Genomic DNA, 26,368 nt, shown 5'->3' on the forward strand with positions numbered 1-26,368 from the left:
TCTCCAAAGTTTTTCTTTTGCCTTCCTTTTCAAAAGATATTTTTGGCCGGCCTGTTGCTACCAATTAATTTTTCTTCTCATATGGGATCTATTTTCCTGTTTCTTTGCATGTCTGGTAATTAATTGCTATATAGTAGACATTGTGAATTTTATGTAATTTGAGATACTGGAGTGTTTGTATTACTTTAAATATTTGGGGGATTTGTTCTGCATATGGAGTAAAGTAAACTTGAAAACATTTTGATGTTTTGGTTTGCTTTTAACATTGGTTAGACAATGACTTTTAGTGTAATACGTACAGGTCAGTGTCTTAGGGCAAAAAGAAGGGTTGAGAAGGGTACAGATGGATCCAGAGGGCCAAATAAAAGTTAACTAATATATAAGAATAAATGCTTATTTTCATATCTAATATTCCAATAGCCTGTAATTTCCTTGAGGTCAAAGACAACATGTCTTTGTCCACTTATATCCTAGAGATTAACAGTATCTCACACATAGCAGGCATTTGTTAAATGTTTGCTTTCTATATATTTTTAAAAACATAACTATAATCTTACATTTTCTTTTAAAAATAACATGTAGTTATTTTAGTAGTGATAGCATGTTTTTAAAATAACTTAAGATAGTATATATTAAGTCTATTTCATCCACTTACATTTTCCTCATCCATTCTATCTTTCTAATTTTTCTTTTCTTTTCCATATCTTGCCTTCTCTTCAGTTTAGAGAAATGGAATTCGATTTCTTTTTCTTCTCCCACCTCTACATTTTCAGTAGACACCCAAAACTATTGAGAAATGAAAAATGTGAATACACAAAGTGTTGAAATACTGGCTGTGAGGTTATCTGGCTATAGACAAGAATTTCTGTGAGTCCAGTAGGAATATGCCAAGGTAGAAATAGAGGAGCAAACACACCCTTTTCAAGGTATTTCTTATTATGTCATGGGTGAGTGGCACATTGAGCTTTCAGAGGTACATGTCACAGAAAGACTAACAAAGCAATAGTATACTGAGGTACTTAAGAACTCTTTGTTGAATGGATAAATGAAGAGACATACTCCAGTACTGTTTTTGCTTTTCATAAGAACAGACCTTACCTACTCTTAGTGCTGTTGACTTTTGAAGACCCTAATTCTCAAGGAGTACAGGCACCCTTCAAGAACAAAGTCTTGTCATTATGTCCCGAGAGTTTGTGGTTTCCCTGTGTGACATGCTATCCTAACTGGCTGCCTGTTTTCCTACTTCAAATTCATTCCCTCTCCTTCACCACATACAGATTAAAGAACAAGGAGGAGAGTTTGCTATCCCCTGCAACATTATGTATTTGTCCCTCTTAAAGCACATATTTACTGCATTGTGCTGAAATATTCTTTTTACTTGACTCTCTCCCAAATTAAAAATACTTGAGGGGAGGGATTATTTTATCTACCATTGTTTCCCTAGCATCTAGTACAATGCCCGACATATGGCTGGTATGCAATAAGGTTTGATGAATGAATGTATGAATTCACACCTTGATCATTTTCATTTTTCATACTTAGTATACACTTCATATACCAATTCTATAATCTGCGTACCAGAGATTGAGGACCTGAATGAAGATATGACATCTAGAGCTATAGAACCTGACTATATTAACCTATTAAATGTAACCTTACAAACATCATTAGGTAGAGATTATCTCCACAAAAAGGACATTAAACATGGGTGTCTATGGAAAAGTTCCTAAATCATATATATGTTTTAAGAACTATTTATATTTAAAATCATTCCATGCAATTAATGAGGACATGTTAAAGTTCCAAACACCATGACAATTCAAATGATTTCCCACCAGCCTCTGCTGTTACAAGCTCTATAAGAGAAAATGTCATATTTTTCTCAAGAATTTCCACTTCTAGTCCAAGGATTAATTAATATAGAGTCAACATTTTTAAATTTGCTTCAATATACAGATGCTAAACTTGAGTACCAGACAGTATGTAAAGATGACCCAGATCAAAGCTGATTACTAAAAGTAGAAGTAAATGCAAAGGAAAAAAAAAAGATAATATTGCTGATCTTGAAGTATTATTAGTAACCCCTGAGTAATGTCACATTTTTTATCAGTTAAATTACCAAGATTTATTATTTTAAAATTTTCAAGAAGACAAATGAGTTTCTAAATATATAGGATTAAAAATTATTAATACTTCTCTTTTCTTACTGTATCAGAGACAGGCCTCCAGCCATTGTTCTCTACACGACGATACCAGCCACTACGATCCTCTTCCTGAAGATCGCCACTTTTAATATGAGATGTATATTTTGCTGAAAGTTTTGTATAATCTCTAGGGCTATTAGCACACAGATCTTCAATATGTCTATGAGTGAAAATTTTATAGTATATATCAGGTGGAAATTTAACCTGTATATGGAGAAGTTCAAAGGACCATTGTAATCTAATTACAAAAAAAGGTTTACAGTTATAAAAATTTACATCTTTTAAATTTCACATAAATGTGCTTTAAAACTACCAAATAAGAATTCATCCATACTTACACCACCTAATCTGAATCGTACATGAACGCCAGCAGCAGCATCTAGAAGCTCTGCCTATAAAAAAATGTATTACTCTTCAACACTGTATATATCACTTCTCTATCATGTTAAAACAGTTGAATATTGATTATTTATGAAATAGGTCAAATAAGCCTCAAATAATTATTTTTAAATTAAAAAAATATTTTAAGATTTTATTTCTTATGGGCATCCAATAAGGAAAACAGCTTTCACGATAACTGGAATTACTTTCTATGTAACATATAAGTATAAAAATCAACTGATATGTTATTCACAGAACAGAAATTTTACATAAGTCCTCAAATATATGATTTATATATTAAATATTATTTTACAGGTAAATTCAGAGAAAAAAATTATGATTGGCTAATTTGAGTTTAACACCAGGTGACCTTTCCTAACTAGATTTTATTAAGTCAAAAATACATGTTAAGAGTTAAGATGACAGAGGAGTAGGGGATCCCTTTTTCAGCCGGTCCCCTGAGTCGAGCTGGGTAGGTACCAGACCAGCCTGAACATCCACGGAATCAGCCTGAGACGCAGGAAGATACATCTGGATCTCTACAAATGAACATCTTCAGCAATGAGTTTTGGGGTACGAAGTGGGGAGCCGTGAAACTGTGCACAGATATCGGAAGATAAACGGAAGGGGGAGGGAGCCGCCGGGATTGGGTGCCGGGAAGCGGTAGCCACCTGCACAGGGGAGTGGGCGGACTCGTGGACCAGCACCCGCGAGAGAGCAGACTGAGACTGTGAGCCGGGGAACATGCGCCACCAGACTGAAACGGAGCTCCAGTGTGCTCACTGGAACCAGACTGAGACCAGGAGCTCTCAGTCAGTACATTATTTGTAGTTGACTTTTTGGAGAGTCAAAAGTTACACATGGATTTCTGACTGCACGGGGGGGTGGGGGTGAGGGGAATCAGTGCCCCTATCCCAATGTTGTTCAAGGGTCAACTGTATGTAATTTTTAAACAAAATTCATTATATACACACACACACACACACACACACACACACACTTTTATTTCCACTAAAGTAGGCAAATCCTAAGAGTACAGATTCATGGATTTTTTTCTGTCCTCTTTTAGTTAGGGTGAGAGGATGATCATGTCAATCCGATCAGAAATTGAACCCTGGATTGCAGTTTTAGTAATCCATATCTGGTCTGTCCACTTCTAGTTTTTCCCTATTTCTTACAGGTGGTCTTGGCAAGTCTTTATCTCCTCAACTATGAAAGCCTATGGGAAATTCAGGTGTGCTTTTGGGAAGATTGGAGCTTACTTCTTTATCCTTCTACCATCTACAAACTCAAATGGGGATGAGGGCTGGCTGGGTATTTGAGGCAGTTCCCTTCCTTTAAGCATGACTTTGTCTACTAAACTCAGGGGAAATTTTATTTAGTGGAATAATGTTCAAAGTGGACTTAGATTAGTTGTAAACACTCACTGCAAACTCTAGGGAAACCAAAAAAAAAAAAAAAAAGTAAAAAAGAGGTATAATTGATATGCTGAGAGAAAAGAAAATGTAATCATATAAAATGCTCAATTAAAACCAGAGAAGGCAGAAAAAGAATATGAAAAAAGAAACAAAGAACAAGAGCAAGAAATAGAAAACATTAACAAGTATGTTGGATATCAATCACTATATTAAATATCAATGGTCTAAATATACAAGGTAAAAGGCAGAGACTATAAACAGATTAAAAAATAAGATCCAACTGTATTTTGTCTATAAAAAAAATTTTAAATATAAAGACACAGATAGGTTAAAAGCAAAGTAATGGAGAAAGATATAACATATTAACTAACACTAATTAAATGAAAACTGAGCAGCTATATTAATTTCAGAAAAAGCTGAATTCAGAGCAATGAAAATTATCAGGGATAAAGAGCAGGATTACATGATGATAAAGTAGCCAATTCTCTAATAAAGATATAACAATCCCTAAAGTATATATGCCTAACAACAGAGTATCAAAATATGTAAGGCAAAACCTGAAAGCACTACAAGAACTAGGGAAATCCACTGTTATAGCTGGAGAATTCAACACCTCTCTTTCAGTAATTGACATATTCAACAGACAGAAAAATCATTAAATCCATTATGAAACTGAACAACACTTGTAATCACGTGGACCTCACTGACATTTCTAGAATACTTCATCCAACAATAGCAAATATACACTCTTCTCAAGCTCATATGGAACATTTACCAACACAGAACACGTTATGGACCATAAAACACACCTTAACAACTGTAAAATAATAGAAATCATACAAAGCATGCTCTCAGACCCCAAAAGAATTAAATTAGAAATCAGTAACAGAAGGATAGTTGAAAAGCCCAGAACTTGGAAATTCAACAATACACTTCTTAGTAACAGATCAAATAACAAGTCTCAAGACAATTTAAAAATATTCTGACCTAAGGGAAAATGAAAATACAGCTTATCAAAATCCATGAAATGCATGGACAACAGTGCTTAGAGGAAAATTTATAGCACTGAATAAATATATTTGAAAACAAGAAAGACCTGAAATCAATAATCTAGACTTTCATCATAAGAACCTAGGAAAATAAATTAAATCAAAAGTAAGCAGAAGAGCCCTGGGAGCGAGGACTGGGAGCACGGTGGTGGGGTGTACAAACTGGGACGCTGCGGGGTTTTTAGCAGCACCAACAGAAACAGAGTTAGAGTGGCCAGGAGAGCTCAGTGGAGAGCAGACTGCAATCTCTCTGTTCTGAGACAGAGACTTGGATATGGCCATTGCTGCTCTGACTCTCAGAAGAGTCACAGAAAGCCACTAGGGAAACAAAAGCCACCAGAGAACAAAAGCACGGAAAAACTGGTTCACACTGTGCCCATCCCCTCCCCCCACAGGAGACAGGGCAACTCTACCCAAACAGGGTTGCCTGAGTATCAGTGCAGCAGGCCCCTCCTCCAGAAGGCAGGCTGAAAAAACAAGAAGCCCACATCCCTAAGGTCCCTATAAAACAAGTGCACATTGCTTGGGTCCTGGTCAATAATTTGGGCTCTGTACATCCCCAGAACCACACCTCATCAGAATGACAAGGAGGGGGAACCCCCAATAAAGGAAAGAAACAGAGACTGTGGCCTTTGCCACAGAACTAATGGATATGGATATAACCAAATTGTCAGAAATGGAGTTCATGGTAACAATGGTCAAGATGATGTGTAGGCTTGAAAAAAATATTTACGAAAATATTAACGAGAATACAGAATCTCTAAGGGCGGAAATGAGAGCGAATCTGGTAGAAATTAAGAATGCTATGAATCAAATGCAGTCTAAACTGGATGCTCTGAAAGCCAGGGTAAACGAGGCAGAAGAACGAATAAGTGAGTTGGAAGATGAGATGACAGAAAAGAAGAAAAAAGAGGGAACATGGCTTAAAAAACTCCAATTTCAAGAAATTAGAATATGGGAGATTACGGACTCAATGAAACATTCCAATGTCAGAATCACTGGCATCCTTGAGGGGGTGGAGAAAGAGAGACGTCTAGAAGAGGTATTTGAACAAACTGTAGCTGAGAACTTCCCTAATCTGGTGAAGGAAACAAGCATTCATGTCCAAGAGGCAGAGGGGACCCCTCCCAAGATCAATGAGAACAGACCAACACCATGTCACATAATAGTACAATTCACAAATCTTAGATCCAAGGACACAATCTTGAAAGTGGCCAGGGGGAAGAGAATCCTCACCTACAAAGGGAGGAACATCAGAATAACGTCAGACCTGTCTACGGAGACCTGGCAAGCCAGAAAAAGCTGGCAAGACATATTCAGAGCACCAAGTGAGAAGAACATGCAGCCACGGATTCTTTATCCAGCAAGGCTGTCATTCAGAATGGATGGCGAGACAAGGACCTTCCAGGACTGGCAGAAACTGAAAGAACATGTGACCACCAAGCCAGCCCCATAAGAGATATTAAGGGGGGTTCTATAAAAGTAAAAAGACCCCAAGAGTGATACAGAACAGAAATTTACAATCTATAGAAACAAAGACTTCACAGGCAACATGACATCATTAAAATCATCTCTCTCAATAATCACTTTCAATGTGAATGGCCTAAATGCTCCCATAAAACGCCACAGGGTTGCAGATTGGATAAAAAGACACGACCCATCCATATGCTGTCTACAAGAGAGTCATTTTGAACCTAAAGATACATCCAGACTGAAAGTGAAGGGATGGAGAACCATTTTTCATGCCAACACACCTCAAAAGAAAGCTGGGGTAGCAATTCTCATATCAGACAAATTAGATTTTAAGCTAAAGACTGTAGTTAGAGATACAGAAGGACACTATATTATTCTTAAAGGATGTATCCAACAAGTGGATATGACAATTATAAATATCTATGCCCCCAATAGGGGAGCAGCCAGATACACAAGCCAACTCTTAACCAGAATAAAGAGACATATAGATAATGATACGTTAATAGTAGGGGACCTCAACACTCCATTCTCAGCAACAGACAGATCACCTAAGCAGAAAATCAACAAAGAAACAAGAGCTTTGAATGACATACTGGACCAGATGGACCTCATAGATATATATAGAACACTACACCATTGATCAACACAATACGCATTCTTTTCGAATGCACATGGAACTTTCTCCAGAATAGACCATATACGGAGTCACAAAACAGGTCTCAACCGATACCAAAAGACTGAGATTATTCCCTGCATATTCTCAGACCACAATGCTTTGAAACTGGAACTCAATCACAAGGAAAAATTTGGAGGAAACTCAAACACTTGGAACCTAAGAACCATCCTGCTTAAGAATGTTTGGGTAAACCAGGGAATTAAAGAAGAACTTAAGCAATTTATGGAAACCAATGAGAATGAAAGCACATCGGTCTAAACCCTATGGGACGCTGCAAAGGCGGTCCTAATGGGAAAATACATAGCCATCCAAGCCTCACTCAAAGGAACAGAACAATCTAAAATGCAGTCTTTATATTCTCACCTTAAGAAGCTGGAGTTGGAACAGAAGAACAGGCCTAACCCACGCACGAGAAGGCAGTTGATAAAGATTTGAGCAGAGATCAATGAATTAGAAACCAGAAGCACAGTAGAGCAGATCAACAAAACTAGAAGCTGGTTCTCTGAAAGAATAAAAAAGATCGATAAGCCAATGGCCAGACTTATTCAAAAGAACAGAGAAAAGACCCAAATTAATAAAATTATGAATGAAAGGGGAGAGATCGTGAACAACACCAAGGAAATAGAAACAATCATTAGAAACTATTATCAACAACTACAGGCCAACAAATTAAACAGCCTGGAAGAAATGGATGCCTTCCTGGAAACCTACAAACTACCAAGACTGAAACAGGAAGAAATTGATTACCTAAACAGACCGATTAATCATGAAGAGATTGAAGCAGTGATCAAAAACCTTCCCCCAAAAAGAGAGTCCAGGGCCTGACAGATTCCCTGGGGAATTCTACCAAACATTCAAAGAAGAAATAATACCTATTCTCCTGAAGCTGTTTCAAAAAATAGAAACAGAAGGGGGGCGCCTGGGTGGCACAGCGGTTGAGCGTCTGCCTTCGGCTCAGGGCGTGATCCCGGCGATCTGGGATCGAGCCCCACATCAGGCTCTTCTGCTGTGAGCCTGCTTCTTCCTCTCCCACTCCCCCTGCTTGTGTTCCCTCTCTCGCTGGCTGTCTCTATCTCTGTCGAATAAATAAATAAAAAATCTTTAAAAAAAAAAAATAGAAACAGAAGGAAAACTACCAAACTCATTCTATGAGGTCAGTATTACCTTGATCCCCAAACCAGGCAAAGACCCCATCAAAAAGGAGAATTACAGACCTATATCCCTGATGAATATGGATGCCAAAATTCTCAACAAGATCCTAGCTAATAGGATCCAACAGTACATTAAAAGGATTATCCATCATGACCAAGTGGGATTCATCCCTGGAATGCAAGGGTGGTTCAACATTCGTAAATCGATCAGTGTGATAGATCACATTAATAAAAGAAGAGACAAGAACTATATGATCTTTTCAAATGATGCGGAAAAAGCCTTTGGCAAAATACAGCATCCTTTCCTGATTAAAACCCTTCAGAGTGTAGGGATAGGGGGTACATTCCTCAATTTCATAAAAACCATCTATGAAAAGCCTACAGTGAATATCATTCTCAATGGGGAAAAGCTGGAAGCCTTTCCCTTAAGATCAGGAACATGACAAGGATGCCCACTCTCACCATTATTGTTCAACATAGTACTAGAAGTTCCAGCAACAGCAATCAGACAACAAAAAAGAAAAAAAGGTATTCAAATTGGCAAAGAAGAAGTCAAACTCTCTCTTCGCAGATGACGTGATACTTTATATGGAAAACCCAAAAGACTCCATCCCCAAATTACTAGAACTCATACAACAATTCAGTAATGTGGCAGGATACAAAATCAATGCTCAGAAATCAGTTGCATTTCTATACACGAACAATGAGACTGAAGAAAGAGAAATCAGGGAATCGATTCCATTTATAAAAGCACCAAAAATCATAAATATCTCAGAATAAACTTAACCAGAGAGGTAAACGATCTATATGCTAGAAACTACAGAACGCTGATGAAAGACATTGAGGAAGAACAAAAAGATGGAAAAACATTCCATGCTCATGGATCAGAAGAATAAACATAGTTAAAATGTGTATGCTACCCAGAGCAATCTACACTTTCAACGCCATCCCAATCAAAATACCAATGACATTTTTCAAAGAGCAGGAACAAACAATCCTAAAATTTGTGTGGAACCAGAAAAGACCCCAAATCGCCCAAGGAAATGTTGAAAAAGAAAAACAAAGCTGGGGGCATCACGTTGCCTGATTTCAAACTATAAGACAAAGCTGTGATCACCAAGACAGCATGGTACTGTCACAAAAACAGACACATAGACCAATGGAACAGAAAAGAGACTCCAGAAATGGACCTTCGGCTCTATGGGCAACTAATCTTTGACAAAGCAAGAAAAAACATCCAGTGGAAAAAAGACAGTCTCTTCAATAAATGGTGCTGGGAAAGTTGGACAGCTATATACAAAAGAATGAAACTTGACCACTCTTTCACACCATACACAAAGATAAACTCCAAATGGATGAAAGACCTCGATGTGAGACAGGAATCCATCAAAATTATAGAGGAGAACATAGGCTGTGTAACCTCTTTGACATCGGCCACAGCAACTTCTTTCATGACACGTCTCCAAAGGCAAGGGAAACGAAAGAAAAAAATGAACTTTTGGGACTTCATCAAGACAAAAAGTTTCTGCACAGCAAAGGAAGCAGTCATCAAAACCCAAGAGGCAACCCACAGAATGGGAGAAGATATTTGCAAATGAAACTACAGATAAAAGGCTGGTATCCAAGATCTATAAAGAACTTCTCAAACTCAATACACGAGAAACAAATAATCAAATCAAAAAATGGGCAGAAGATATGAACAGATACTTTTCCAATGATGACATACAAATGGCTAACAGACACATGAAAAAATGCTCAAAATCATTAGCCATCAGGGAAATTCAAATCAAAACCACATTGAGATAACACCTTATGCCAGTTAGAACGGCAAAAATTGACAAGGCAAGAAACAACAAATGTTGGAGAGGATGTGGAGAAAGGGGAACCCTCTTACACTGTTGGAGGGAATGCAAGTTGGTACAGCCACTTTGGAAAACTGTGTGGAGGTCCCTTAAAAAGTTAAAAATAGAGCTACCCTATGACCCAGCAATTGCACTACTGGGTATTTACCCCAAAGATACAGACGTAGTGAAGAGAAGGGCCATATGCACCCCAATATTCATAGCAGCATTGTCCACAATAGCTAAATCGTGGAAGGAGCCGAGATGCCCTTCAACAGACGAATGGATAAAGAAGATGTGGTCCATATATACAATGGAATATTACTTAGCCATCAGAAAGAACGATTGATTACCCAACATTTGCAGCAACACGGACGGGACTACAGGAGTTTATGCTAAGTGAAATAAGTCAAGCAGAGAAAGACAATTATCATATGGTTTCACTCATTTATGGAACATAAGAAATAGGAAGATCAGTAGGAGAAGAAAGGGAAGAATGAAGGGGGGGTAAACAGAAGGGGGAATGAACCACGAGACACTATGGACTCTGAAACAAACTGAGGGTTTCAGAGGGGAGGGGAGTGGGGGATTGGGATAGGCTGGTGATAGGTATTAAGGAGGGCATATATTGCATGGAGCACTGGGTGTTATACACAATTAATGAATCATGGAACACTATATCAAAAACTAAGGATGTACTGTATGGTGACTAACATAATAAAAATTTTTTTAAAGTAAGCAGAAGAAAAGAAAGAATAAAAATTAAAACAGAAATCAATGAAACTGAAACAGGAAATCGATGGAGAAAATCAAAGAAATTAAAAGCTAGTTCTTTGAAAAGATCAATAAAATCAGTAAGCTTCTGACTAGGAAAACTAAGAAGAAAAAAGAGAGAAAGGGAAGACATAAATGACTAATATCGGAAAAGAGGGGCTATCACTACTGATTCCATGGACACTAAAAGGATAATTAACAAATATTAAGAAAAACTCTATGCCTATAAATTTGATAGCCTATATGAAATAATTCAAATCTCTGAAAGACAAAACTCAACAAAATTCACACAGATATAGAAAATCTGAATAGACTTATTAAAGAAATTAAATCAATAATTAACCTTCCAAAAAAGAAAGCACCAAGCTTCGATAGGCTCAGTGGTGGACACTACCAAACATTTAAGGAAAAAATGTATCAATTCTCTGCAATCTATTCCAGAAAACAGAAGCAAAGGAAACACTTCCTTACACATTCTATGAGGCCAGCATTATCTGAATACCAAAACCAGACAGAGACCCTGTAAGAAAGGAAAATTACAGACCATTATCTCTCATGAACATAGATGCAAAAATCCTCAACAAAATATTAGCAAGTTAAATTCAACAATGTATAAAAGGAATTATATACCATGACTAAATGGGATTCATTCCAGGTATGCAAGGCCATTATCAAATTACAACAGGTTAAAGAAAAATCATATGATCGTATCAATAATGCAGAAAAAGCATTTGATAAAAATTCAATACCAATTCATGATAAAAACTCTGACAAACTAGGAACAGAGGCATACTTCCTCAATTTGACAAAGGATATCTACAGTAAACACACCTATCATATTTATTGGTGAGAAACTGTGCTTTCCTGCTAAGATCAGGAACAAGGCAAAGATGTCCCCTCACCCCTCCTATTCAACATCATATTGGAAGTCATAGCTAACTCAATGAGAAATAAAAGGTATACAAATTGAAATAAAAAAAAAAACCTGTCTTTGTTCACAGATGACATAATTGTCTATATTAAAAATTCCAATGAATCAATGAAGAAATTCCTGGCACAAAAAAGCAACTATATAATGTTGGGGGATGCTACATTAACATACAAAAGTCAATTGCTCTCTTATATACCAGCAACAAACAACTAGAATTTGGAATTCAAAACACAATGCCACTTATATTAACAACAAAAAAGTGAAATATGTAGGTATAAATCTAACAAAATATATGAAAATATTAATGAAGGAAACAACACTGTAATAAAAGAAGATCTATTTTTTAAAAGATTTTATTTACTTATCTGAGAGAGAGAGAGAGAGAGATTGAGAGAAGGAGTGGGAGGAGGGGCAGAGGGAGAAGCAGACTCCTGCGAAGCAGGAAGCTCGACCCCAGGACCCTGGGATCATGACCTGAGTTGAAGGCAGATGATTAACTGACTGAGCCACCCAGGCAGCCATAAAAGCAGACCTAAATGAAAGGAGAGATATTCAATACACCTGGATAGAATGATTCAACACTGTCACGGTACCCACTGTTCTCAATCTATAGATTCAATGCAATCTCAATCAAAATCCCACCAAGTTACTTTGTAGATACAGACAAACTGATTCTAAATTTTATACAAAAAAGTAAGAGACCTAGAATAACCAACATAATATTGAATAACCAACATAATATTGCCATTTGTATAATATTGAAGGAGAATAACAAAATTGGTGGACCCTACTTTAAGACTTACTATGAAGCATTTGATACATTCACAACATTATATTGTCACTGTCTATTTCCAGAATATTTTTTTTACTCCAAGGGCAACCCCATACCCACATAATCATTAAACAGTCACTCCCCATTTCCCCATTCTCCCCCTCCCCAGCCAGCCCTTGACAATCACTAATCTGCTATATTTTTTTTCCCAATATACTCTACTTGTTCAGACACCTTGTATGTTCGTCCTCAGCATTGTTCTTCCCAGGCTCTGGGTCTGCCTGTTCTTGACCTGTCTGCCACCGCTGTGTCTGGTGTCCATGGGCAGGGAGCTGGCCCAGCCCTGGGACTGCCTGGCAGCAGTTGGGGGAAACAAAGGCAAGCCTCTGTGCAGGTCCCTAAAGCAACTGCCAGATAGGTCAAAGTCCACAACAACAATTTTTTGAGAATAAGATCTCTATTCGACCCGCTGGCCCTAGAAAGCCACACCAGGACTGTGAATGTTTGTCGCCACAGCTACCACCAAGCTGAGGAATGAGGCATGTTGGGTGGGTGAACACAAACACCACAATGCTTCCTCATAAAATTTAGCAGCCTCTTTCTTCACAAAGCACTCTCCTAGTTGCTGAAAGTTTCTTTTATTGGATTCCAGAATTCCAATAAAGGTGATTGTGACAGTTATTCTTAGAGCTCCCTAGTCTACTATTTTCCTGATGGTGGAGGATTTTATGTGTGTAAACTGACAACTTAATTCTAAAATTTACATGGAGATACAAAGCATCCAACAATAGCCTGGAAGTGTCTTCTTGAAGAATTACAAAATGAGAGTACTTCTCTACCATATAATACACTTGTTATAAACCATACAAACCTATAGTAATTATGACAAGGATAGAAAAACAGACCATGGAAGAGAACAGAAAATGCATAAACAGACCTATACAAAAATGGTTACTTGATTTATGATAAAAGTGGCAGGGACAGCAGTGGAGAAAGGACTACCTCTTTAATAAATAGTGTTTCATCATTTGGATATCTATATGGAAGAATATGAAAATGACTTCTACCTCACACCATACACAAAACATCAACCCAGGTGTACTGTAGATCTAAATATGGAAGGCAAATCAATAAAGTTTATATATAATACAGGAAAATTCTTAAATGACTTCAGAGTTGGTGAAGTCTGTAAAAAGCCCCAACCATATACAAAAGGTTGATAATTTAAACTACACTAAAATTAAGAACTCTGTTCACCAAATGATTGTCTTGTTTCAAACCATTAAGCTAGGGATTGGGGAAAGAGGGTGGAAATGTAGATGAAGCAAGACTGGCTGTGAACTGCTAATTGTTGAAGTTAGGGGACGGGTACATGCGGTTCATTACTTTATTCTTTCTACTTCTGTATATTTGACATTTTTCATGATTAAAAAAAAAAACAGTGGGAAGACCATCATAAGAGTGACAAGTGAAATCACAGAATGAAAAATGGTATATGCAGCACAGAGAACCGACAAAGGGCTTGTGTGAAGAATATATAAAGAACTGCTTAAAGCCCAGAAGAGTGAGAGACAATATACACATAAAGAACACGAAAAAAAAGTGTCAGGAGCTCAGCTGATCTGGGAGGATGGTCATCGTTGAGCTGTCAGGTGTCAGAAGAGCCAATGAAGGAAACGAGCAGGAAGGGAAAGAAAGCTTTCAATCACTTACTGTAGTGGTAATAAGAGTTGGAGCCCCTAAAATTGGAGGCGGCAAAGATTCCACCTGGTCCATCCCCCTTCCCCGCCCCTCCCTCTCCCCCTCCCCCCAAGGCTGCAGCGTTTGAGAGTGAGGCGGAGCAGCACAGACACAGGTGTCCACTCACTGTTGAGGGAATCCCGACTTTCAAAAGGCTCTAGCAGTTGTATGGACCCTGAGGTGTGAATGTGTGGGGTGGGGGTAGGGAGGAGAGTCCGTGTAGACTGAGTCAGAGTGGGGCAGCACAGGTGCCTGAACACCTCAGCCAAAGCCTCACATCAAGAACGAAGAATGAAGGCACTGGGACCAAAAATTTAAGTATGCCTAAAGGGAGGACTGTCCCTAAAAAGCTGATAATATTAAGCATCGGTAAGGATGTAGAGCACCAAGAATTCTAAAAGATTGATGGTCAGTACGAATTGTACAGTAACTCTGGGAAACAATTGGAAATTCCATTTCTGGGTGGAGTAGAAATTTGTGCACATGTGCACAGGACGGATGAATAAGAATATTCCCAAAAGCAGTCTTTGTGACAGACTCAAACTGGAAAAACAGTACAAATGTCCATCAACTGCAGAATGAATAAACAGCAGTATATTCATGAAATAACTGTTATTATTTTTGAGAAAGTGAATAAAATTCACGTACATGAACGCAATGTTGAATGATAAGGTACAGAAGTGCACAATGGGATTCTATTTACATACAGTTCAAAAATAGAGAAGACAGAAAAAAACCCCACAAAGCTTCAAATGAAGAGTGGTTGCCTCTTGGGAGCAGGCAGTTGGCCGCCATGTGCAGAGCACAGGAAGGCAGGGGTCTGAAGTATGAGACTCTGACCTGCGTCATGGTTACACAGGGGATCGTCTGTATGATTCACTGAGCTACACATTTATGTGTGCGTCACACTTCAATAAAACAGTTTTTTAAAAGAAACACATACAAGTACATTTATAAAGTGGTCACGCATTTTGAAGGGAAAAGACAGATGCTGTGTGAATAAATAACGTCCTCACCTCTTTAGGATCAATATATTTCACTATCTGACGTGGCTCCCCTTGTCTTCTGATATCAATCAGTCTTTTATAGTGTTGGAATACAGCAACATTCTAAAGGTTCAAGCACATAAGATTCTACGGTCAAAACTGGATTTTCTACCTCTAATTTAAGCTTTGTGCCTAACTAGGGCAAAATGAGTAAAAACCATAAAATAGACTTTCTGTACGTAAACTAGATTTTCGAAATATTATCCACTCAGGGTTTGCTTTGACAAGCTAGGCAATACCGGCTTTATTCTCAGAATGAGTTTTACTCTTAACTTGAGAACTACATCATTAGCAACTATAAATAAAGTACCCAGAACGTTGGTGGAGTCACTTCTATGGACTCCAGAGTAAACCAGGAGAAACACAAAACAGCCTACTGGTTAAGAACACCGAGTATGGCATAGGATTACCTGGGTTCAACTTTTAGTACCCACTAACCATGTTTCCCTGGACAAGGTGCTCAGCTTCTCCACTCAATTTCTCATCTGAACAACCTGAATGACAGTGGGTATCTCATACAACTATGGTGAGGAATTAAGGAGTTAATATTTGTAAAGCACTTAGAACAACTTCTGCCACAAGAAAGCACTAAATAATTATTCTCTTATTATCATGACAGAAACCTCGTTCCTGTAGTAATGCCATTGTCTTACAAACCTGATCTACTATTTATGTTAGTACGATATTTAGTCAGACGACTCCAAACAATTCTCCTATCTCAGAAAACTATTTCTTTGGCAACACTCTCTTTATACACTATGTCCCCCAAAAACCCTTAGTAAATCTTGGTAAACTTTGCCCCCTGCCCCAGTATGCATACATTAAATCAAATCAAATCAATTCAAACTGAAGTAACCCACAGCACCAATATGACAGTTTGAAGCCCCACTGCAACTGCCTGTGGAAATGGTGCAGCTCACATCAAAACAGAACTACTGACAAGGAGGGGACCGGCCGTTCCCATCTGCCTGTCTGGCTGGCAGGGAGAAAAGAGCTTGTATGTCGGTGAAGGAAGAAGCTGGGTGGGACGACAGTGAAAGCTGGCCCAACGTGTCCTGCAGGCTGTAAATGCCATTTTTTGTTGTTGTTGTTCAAATGATTTTAATTATTGGAATGAACAATTTTTTTAAATATGCAAATAAAAAGTTTTAAAACCTGAAAAAAAACCCAAAAACCCAGTACAACAGATCAGTGAAACTAGGAGCTGGGTTTTTGAAAAGATCAACAAAACTGATAAACCTTTAGCTGGACTCACCATCAACAACAACAACAAAAAGAAAAGAAAAAGAGAAAAGAAAGAGAGGGAGAGAGAGAAATGAAAGAGGAGAAATAACGAGAAATAACAACCTGCACCACAGAAATACCAAGCATTATAAGAAAATATTATAAAAAATTAGATGCCTAGAAGAAATTGGACAACCTAGAAGAAATGGATAAATTCCTAGAAACATGTATCTTCCCAAAAGTGAAACAAAAAGAAACAAAAAATGTGAACAGACTAATAACCTGCAAAGAAATTGAATCAGTAATCAAAAAACTCGCAACAAACAAAAGTCTAGGACCAGATGGCTTCACAAGCAAATTCTACCAAATATTTAAAGAAGAGTTAATACCTATTTTTCTTAAACTATTTCAAAAAGACAGGAGAGGAAGGAAAACTTCCAAATTCATACTATGAGGCCAGCATTACCTTGATGAAAACCAGATAGACACCGCTGAAAAAGAGAACTATGGGCTAATATCTCTGATGCATACAGATGCAAATATCCTCTACAAAATATTAGCAAACTGAATCCAATAATAAATTTAAAAAATGATTCACAATGATCAAGTGACATTTATTCCTGGGTTGTAAAGATGATTCAACATTCACAAATCAATCAACGTGATACATCACATCAACAAGAGAGGATAAAAACCATATGATCATTTCAGGGGCACCTCGGTGGCTCAGTTAGTTAAGTGTCTGACTCTTGATTTTGGCTCAGGTCATGATCTCAGGGTTGTGAGATGAAGCTCTGTGTTGGGCTCTATGCTGGGCATGGAGCCTGCTTAAGATTCTCTCTTTCCCTAAGGGGATCCCTCCTACATTATTGGTGGGAATGCAAGCTGGTACAGCCGCTCTGGAAAACAGTGTGGAGGTCCCTTAAAAAGTTAAAAATTGAGCTATCCTATGACCCAACAATTGCACTACTGGGTATTTACCCCAAAGATACAGACGTAGTGAAGAGAAGGGCCATATGCACCCCAATGTTCATAGCAGCTTTGTCCACAATAGCTAAATCATGGAAGGAGCCGAGATGCCCTTCAACAGATGACTGGATTAAGAAGTTGTGGTCCATATATACAATGGAATATTACTCAGCTATCAGAAAGAACGAATTCTCAACATTTGCTGCAACATGGACGGCACTGGAGGACATAATGCTAAGTGAAGTAAGTCAAGCAGAGAAAGACAATTATCATATGATTTCTCTCATCTATGGAACATAAGAACTAGGAAGATCGGAAGGGGAAGAAAGGGATAAAGAAAGGAGGGGTAGGGGCGCCTGGGTGGCACAGCGGTTAAGCGTCTGCCTTCTGCTCAGGGCGTGATCCCGGCGTTCTGGGATCGAGCCCCACATCAGGCTCTTCCGCTATGAGCCTGCTTCTTCCTCTCCCACTCCCCCTGCTTGTGTTCCCTCTCTCGCTGGCTGTCTCTATCTCTGTCGAATAAATAAATAAAATCTTAAAAAAAAAAAAAAAGAAAAAAGAAAGGGGGGTAATCACAAGGGGGAATGAAGCATGAGAGACTATGGACTCTGAGAAACAAACTGAGGGCTTCGAGGGGAGGGGGGTGGGGGATTGGGATAGGCTGGTGATGGGTGGTAGGGAGGGCATGTATTGCATGGTGCACTGGGTGTTATACGCAACTAATGAATCATCGAACTTTACATCAAAAACCAGGGATATACTGTATGGTGACTAACATAATATAATAAAAAAATATTAAAAAAAAAGAAAGATTCTCTCTCTCCCTTTGCCCCTCCCCTCTCTCTAAAAAAAAAATGAAAGAAAGGAAGACAGAAAGAAAGAAAAGAAAAGAGGCCTCAGAGAGATCCCTCACCTCTCCCATCGCATGAGGACGTAGCAAAAAGACAACTGTTCCCCTATGAACAAGAAAGCAGGTCCTTGCCAGCACCACATCTGCTGGTGCCATGATTTTAGACTTTCCAGATTACAGAACTGTAAGAAATATACTTCTGTTGTTTATAATCTACCCAGTCTATTGTAGTTTATGATAGCAGTCCAAATGGATTAACACAGCTACCAAAGATGTGAATAACATGATTAACCAGTTTGACCTAAATGATGTCAGATACATTTTTTTCTCAAGGTCATATGGAACATTTACAAAAATAGACTTTTTCTAGACCAGGAAAGTTTCAACAAATTTCAAGTTATTAAAATCATATAAATAACCGGCTTCAGTAAAATTAAACCAGAAATCAGTAGTAGAAAGGTAACTAGAAATCTCCTAAATATTTGGTAATTAAACAACATACTTCTTTTGCATTTTTTGAAGAATTTATTTACTTATCTGAGAGAGACAGAGATAACAAGCAAAGGGAGGGGCAGAGGGAGAAGGAGAAGCAGACTCTCTGCTGAGCAGGGAGCCTGATCCCAGGACCCTGAGATCATGACCTGAGCTGAAGGCAGACACTTAACTCACTGAGACACCGGGGCATCCATAAGCAACATATGTCTAAATAACTCACGGGTCAGGGCACCTGGCTGGCTCAGTTGGTAGAGCACACAACTCTTGATCTTGGGGTTGTGAGTTCGAGCCTCACATTGGGTGGAGGGTTTACTTAAAAATAAAATCTTTAAAATCAATCAATCATGGGTCAAAAAATTCACAATGGAAATTGTAAAATATTTTAAATTGAAAGGTAATAAATATATGACATATCAAACCTGTAGGATATATCTAAGGTAATGCTCAGGGAGAACTTAATAGCTTTAAACACACATATTATTTAAAAAGAATAAATGTGTAAAATCTAAGATCTAATGTTCCATCTCAAGAAATGTGAAATGGAACAGCAAATCAAACTCCCTCAAAAGACGAAGGAAAACACAATAAAGATAAGCAGTTAATGAAATGTAGAGTTAAAACAGAGAAAATCAACAAAGCCAAAAACCAGGGTTTTTTGTTTTTCTTTTTTTAAGATGAACGTAGAAAAATTGAGAGAAAACACATATCAGCAATACCACCCCAGATCTTACAGACATTGAAAGTATAGTGAGAGAGACTATAAACAACTTTAGGCAAATAAATTTGACAATTTTAAGAAAATGGACAGATTCCTTGGAAAGCAACATTAAAATGGGCACAAGAAGAAATACAGATTTGAATAGTCCTGTATTATTAAAGAAATGGAATCCCTAACTAGAAACCTTTCATAACAAAAGCTCCTAGCACACAATGTTTTGCTAATGTATTCTCTCAAATATTTATAGAAGAAATAGCATTAATCACACAAACTCTTTCAGATAATATAACAGAAGGAATACTTCCCAACTCCCTTAATGAGGCAATCACAATCTTGATATCAAGATCTGGAAGGATAGCACAAAAAAGAAAAAATACATTCATGAGCAAATATGCAAAAATCCTAAATGAAAGTTGATAAAAGAAATTATCAACTTTTAATTCTTGTGGGTTCTGTTCCTGGACTCCAGGGGAGACTATACCTTAACATATTTACCAAAGGTGAAAATGCCTAGGGAAAACCTCAAAGCACGGATTCTATTTCTGCCCCGAGTATACACTGCATATCTGCTTAAAGTAAATAACCAGAAAGGGGCATTCTGAACACAAAAAGGAAGAAACTTCCCTGGTTCCTGTAAGATTAAAGTCTACAGCCCTACATATACTAGAAACTTAAAATAAGGTCTGCAACTTTATAAAATGTTCTTTGTCTAATAATTTGTAACTTTTTATGTACAAAATGTATATAACCTTACACCAAATGTTCCCTTACCAAAGTACTCTCTTCTTTGTGAAGACTGCATATCCAGGGCAGCTGTACCAACTTGTGCTTGAATGAAACTCACTCTCTCTCTCCTTTTTTAATTCTAAAAGGTATGTTCATTTGTGTCAATAAAGTTTAGCAGAGCAAATCCAGGATATATGAAAAGGATAATAATACATCAGGGTGAAGTGGAGTTTATTCCAGGAATGCAAGGTTGGTTTAATATTCGAATATCAATCAATGCAATTCACCACATAAAAAGAATGAAGAAGACAGATCATATAATCATACAGTAAATGCAGCAAAAGCATTTGATAAAATTCAACACCCAGAGTTTTCAAAACAACAAGAATAAAAAGCAAACTAAGTATAAAGTTAAATTTCCCAAACTGATGGTAAGTTTTTACAAAAAGCTACAGGTAACATCTTAGCTTATGGTGGAATATTACATGACTTCTGTGTTCAACAAAAGGGCAAGAATGTCCATAATTACTGCTTCTATTCAATCTTGCACTGGAGGGTCTATTCAGTGCAATAAAGAAATGAAAGGTATAAAGTTTGCAAAGAAAAAATAAAAGTTGCCATTCAAAGTGGAAATCCAAAGGAATGCTTAAGTGGAAAATCCAAAGGAATCTTTAAAAAAGCAATTAGAAATAATAAGTACATATTAGGTTGGCAGATAAAAATAAACTCTATTTCTATAAACTAGAAATGAACAATTAGAAAATAAAATTTAAAAATAATACCACTTACAGCAGCATCAAAAAATGTCAAATACCCAGAAGTTAAAAGAAAGATGTTTAAGACTTCTACACTGCAAACTGCAAAACATTATGGAGAAAAATTTTTAAAGATCTAATAATAAAGATATGCACCATGTTCATGAAAACTCAGTATAGTAAAATGTCAGTTCTCCCCCAAATTGATCTATTGATTCAATTCAATCCCGATTATAATCTCCACAGTAATTTTTATAAAAATTAATGAACTGATTCTAACAATTACATGGAAATGCAAAAGCCTTAGATAGCTATGACAATCAGGAAGAACATCAAAGTTGGAGGACTGTAGTGCCATATACCCTCACATCTGATAAAGCTACAGTTACTAAGACAGTGTGGTATTGACTCAAATAAAGACAAATAGACCAATGCAACTGAACACAGAACACTTCACATATATGATTATATGATTTAAACAAAAGGCACCACTGCAATTTACTATGGAAAGGATGGTATTTTTAATATAAGGTACTTAATCATTTGGTTATTTATAAAGACAAAAATGAACTTTGTCCATACCTCTCATCATACACAAACATTAATTTGAGATGGATACTAGATCTCAATCTACAACTAAAGCAATTAAGCCTCTAGAAAAAACATAAGGAAAATATCTTCTGGCTTCAGATTACATAAACATTTGCCCCAGATTTATTTCAATATATTTGACATGTAATACTATGCTGGGTGAGTTGGGTGTCCACCTTGGGATCTCTTTTCCCACTGGGGAAAGGAAAGGCCCAGTGGGGTCCACTCAGGGCTGCCTTGTGCCAGGTGATGTGATCGAAGTGAATCCCCTCCTCTTATCCTTCTAATGTGGTCCTTCCTGGTCTCTCTGGTCTTGGGCTCTGGGATTTTCACAAGAATGCTTTCTATGGATAGTTGCTAGTTGGTCTTCTTGTGAGATGGACTGAAGTTGAGAATGACCTATGTTGCCATTTTGAAACAGTCACCTCTTTAGGCAAACATTTCTTTCTTATTTTTTTTTAAGATTTATTTATTTTAGAGAGAGAGAGAGACAGCATGCAGAGGGGAGGGGCAGAGGGAGAGGGAGAGAGAGCATCTCAAGCAGACTTCACTCTGAGTGTGGAGCCCAACGTGGGGCTTGATCTCACGACCATGAGATCATGACCTGAGCCAAAATCAAGAATTGGACACTTAACCAACTGAGCCACCCAGGCATCCCTAAGCAAACATTTCTTAAACAGGACACAGAAAACACTAACCATAAAGAACAAGTGACAAATTGGATTTAATGAAAATTAAAGACTTCTCATTACCAAAAAATACCTTTAAGAATGTAATGAGACCAGTCTGAAGAAAATATTTCCAACACACGTATTCAATAAAGGACTTGTGTTCAGGATATATGAGAGACTCCTCCAAGTGAATATTGACAGTGTATTAGTAGATATAATGGCATTTAGGAATTTGAAGATTGGGAGGATAGGTTAAAAAAAAAAAAAAAGGAAGGGGGTAGGGATACTTATGTCCTCATCATATATAATAAGAAGTCACACAATCTTATGTTAGCATGATGGAACAAGAAACAAAGGTTTAAATATTCTTTAAAGAAATAAGGTAACAAACAGAAGAACTAAAAAACAATCACATATGATACTAGGAAGGGAGATAAGCAAGGCTGTGTAAGGGATAAGCAAGATAAAGTCTCAATTATCTTTGCAGAAAGTCAACAGATCACTTCTAAAGTTGGTAAATAAAAAATAATTATACAAGCATATTATGAAGAAACAGAAATAACTACTATAAGATTTAAAACAAAAAATAGTTAAAAGTGGTTGCCTTAGGATATGAGGGTAGAGAAGAGTAGGAGGGGGTAAAAGAAGTGCTTTTATTTGTAAGTTTTTCTATATTATTTTACTTAAATATATATATTATTTTGATCTAAAATATTCAAATGTGAGAAAATATCTTCATTTACATTAGCTGGACTATGCAGATTATTCAGTTATAGGGCCATGTAATGTGTTAAAATTAGGCATCCTTAGTTAGAAGTCATCCTCTGAGCCACCTGGGGCAGAATGTTTCTAGACTTAAGATCAAATGTATTCTCACCATTTACATCAAGGTGGATGGAACTGGAGGGGTATTATTCTAAGCGAAATAAGTCAATCAGAGAAAGACAATTATATGATTTCACTCATGTGGAATATAAGAAACGGGGCAGAGGGGGCGCCTGGGTGGCTCAGTCGTTAAGCATCTGCCTTCGGCTCAGGGTGTGATCCCGGAGTCCTGGGATCGAGCCCTGCATCAGGCTCCTCCCCTGGGAGCCTGCTTCTTCCTCTCCCACTCCCCCTGCTTGTGTTCCCTCTTTCACTGGCTGTCTCTATCACTGTCAAATAAATAAAAAAAAAGAAATGGGGCAGAGGACTGTAGGGGAAGGGAGGGAAAAAAGAATGGGAAATCATTAGAGAGGGAGACAAACCATGAGAGACTCTTAACTACAGGAAACAAACTGAGGGTGGCTGGAGGGGAGGTTGGTGGGGGGATGGGGTAACTGGGTGACAGGCATTAAGGAGGGCACATGCTATGATGAGTACCGGGTGTAATACACAACTGATAAATTATTGAACACTACATCTGAAACTAATGATATACTGTAAGTTGGCTAATTGAATTAAAAAAAAAGATCAAATGTATTCTCTTTGAATCTCAAAACTATTTTAATCAACTTTATATTTGAACCATGGCTCTCATGGTTAGCTTCTTTTCAGTTTCTAACCACTTTTTAAATGCAACTGTGCAGTCATGCCTTCTGTTGCAGGGGGTACCATTTTATCTCCGAATACAACCCACTTAGAGCCATTCAATATATTGATCTTATCTAAATTGATCACCATTTTTATTTCCTTCATTTTTTTCATTTCTCATTCTCTTTTTTCTTTTTAATCACTGATTTTCCTTAAATATCAGTTGATCTTTGGTTATGCATTAATACTTAAGAATAAAGGTCTGTGTCAATGTTTCCAGGGAACAAGTGGGAGTATCCTGGGCTTTTTTGTAAGTCTCCTATTTCCCCACTGTTCTCACATATGAATGGGAAGATGGTCTGGGAGCTTTGTACTGTGGGTGGAAATAGATAACCAACAGACTTTCTTAGGGAGTTATGGTTAGGTAGCCAGCAATCAAGCAGGGTGTCTTTCAAATACTAAAAATAAGAGACTTTTTACTGTGGAGTGCCAAATCCACAACAGAATTAGCTTTTCCAAATGGTTCATTTAATTTCTTAAAAAAGAGATAAGCCATCAGGGTTTTTCTCCCTAATAGTAAATATCCACCTACAAGTAAATTTTTTGACCAATGGTAAATATCCATCTACCTGTAGCTTTGGGGCTTGAAGTGACAGCAAAGACATCTGTCACAGCTACACTACATACAATTAACCCCCTTGCCTATGGTCATTCTCCTTCCAGCTCTTTTAAATTGCTAACTCCAAACTGATATCCTTTCTAGGGTCCCAATGACAAACCAGCTCTCACGGGAGCCCCTCTGACGTGTGTCGAGGCAAGTCTTCTACACAGTTCTATCCAACGGGATGCTATGATCTATTTTTGGTTTTCCAAAAGTGAGATAAAATTAATCTGCTCATGAACTCCCTTTTCTCTGGTATGGGTTAACTTTCTGTGTACTATCATTTCAATAGGGTTCTGCAGGGTCAAAAAGTGAAAATGTGTGCTCAGTCTACCATCTTGTTAAAATACACATACACACACGCTTGTCTGTTTGTATACAGGGCTTCTCTACTGAAACTCCTTAAGGGGAAGGAGGTATTGTAAAGTGCCTCGCACAGTGCTAGAAATACAAAAAGGTATACACAGCAATGTGGCTGGTTGGATTTGGATGTGGGGTAAATGAAGTTACAAATGACAGAAAAGCTTAAGTCTAGTTAACAAGTAGGCTAACAGAAACCATCAAAGGAACAGTAAATTTTGAAAGCAATTATTTTAGTACTGGAAATCAATAGTTATGGGTTTTATGGCTTTGAAAAAGGCAAAAGAAACAAATAATGGAAGCTATTTTGCAAGACTTGATTAGCCAATATACAGGTATTCTGGTGTGCTAGAAACAGACCCATACCACTTCACACAAAATTATCAAACACAGACTGTGTTGCTGCTGTCACAGAGGAAAGAATAGAGTCATTTCAGCTGTTGACTCTCACCCAACCACGTAAATCAACTTGGAATATTCCTTACACCAACGGGACCAGCTATACCATACTAAAGCATGACAAATAAGTGCATTAATTCAGACAGTTTATTAAACATTGTCTTCAAAAGTAGGTATTCAATAAATATTTAATGAGTGAATGTATCCCCAACATCTTCTCAAAAACCTGATTCTTGAGTCAAGAAATAATGTTTTAGAGGTGAAAGCCAAATAATCCTCTTAGTGATACTTCTGTTGATCATAGCCATTATCAAAGTTCCTGGCCCTGATCAGGAGCTCAGTAAGGATTTGTGAGGCTAACAAGATAATTAATTAATGTTAACTTTTTGAACTTCTAAAAAATATGTGCTTTTAAAGCAAAGGGTGGTACACAAATCCGTAAGTATACTAAAAACTATTAAATTGTACACTTTCAATAGGTGAACCTTATGACATATAAATTATATTGTAATCAAGCTGCAAAAAATGAAATAAACTCACAAGGAAGCATTTCCAGGCCTTCTGAATGACTCTGGCAGCATTATCCTTCTCTTTAAGTTCTGACTCCTCTTCCCAAGGCATCTGAAAGTCCTAAAAGAAGCAAAAAGGGTACATTCAGAATTTCTTTATAAACTTCATTATGAAACTCACTAGAACTCAAGAAAAACAGAAGTTGAATAAAGGAAATAATACAGATGAGATCTGGTATCAAGATAATTTTAATAAAAATAAAAATTGTTACCTACTATTGATTGCCTTTTATGTTCCAATTAGTTTCTTTTTCCTAATTTAAACAACAATGTCGCATAGCAGATTTTACCAATATGCTTGTGTTAGAGATGAGGAGACTGCACCTCAAGGCCTAAGGTCAAATTGTGATTGACTAAGCCAGTATTAAACAAATGTCAGTTGCTCTTGAAAATTCATGACCTTTCATGTCCC

General features: G+C 37.4%; 1 protein-coding gene across 11 annotated transcripts in view; it reads right to left on the reverse strand.

The window, feature by feature from the left end:
- Nucleotides 1–26,368, reverse strand: part of CUNH11orf65 (chromosome unknown C11orf65 homolog) — a 94,635-nt gene that overhangs the window by 62,073 nt on the left and 6,194 nt on the right. For 7 of the 11 annotated variants that reach the window (XR_003317808.3, XR_008960847.1, XR_007189597.2 and 4 more), the window contains exon 2: nt 25,928–26,017. Coding sequence is in view for 1 of the 11 variants with exons in the window: in XM_026505822.3 (XP_026361607.2) it covers nt 656–786; nt 2,208–2,408; nt 2,543–2,596; nt 25,928–26,008 (467 nt within the window). In the remaining 10 variants the exon portion in view is untranslated. Of the gene's footprint in view, nt 1–655; nt 787–2,207; nt 2,409–2,542; nt 2,597–15,426; nt 15,520–25,927; nt 26,018–26,368 lie in introns of all 11 variants that reach the window. The other 4 variants (XR_008960845.1, XR_007189596.2, XM_026505822.3 and 1 more) reach the window with 3 other exon arrangements.

The sequence above is a fragment of the Ursus arctos genome, unplaced genomic scaffold (genome assembly GCF_023065955.2).
Source record: "Ursus arctos isolate Adak ecotype North America unplaced genomic scaffold, UrsArc2.0 scaffold_22, whole genome shotgun sequence".
Classification (NCBI taxonomy): domain Eukaryota; kingdom Metazoa; phylum Chordata; class Mammalia; order Carnivora; family Ursidae; genus Ursus; species Ursus arctos.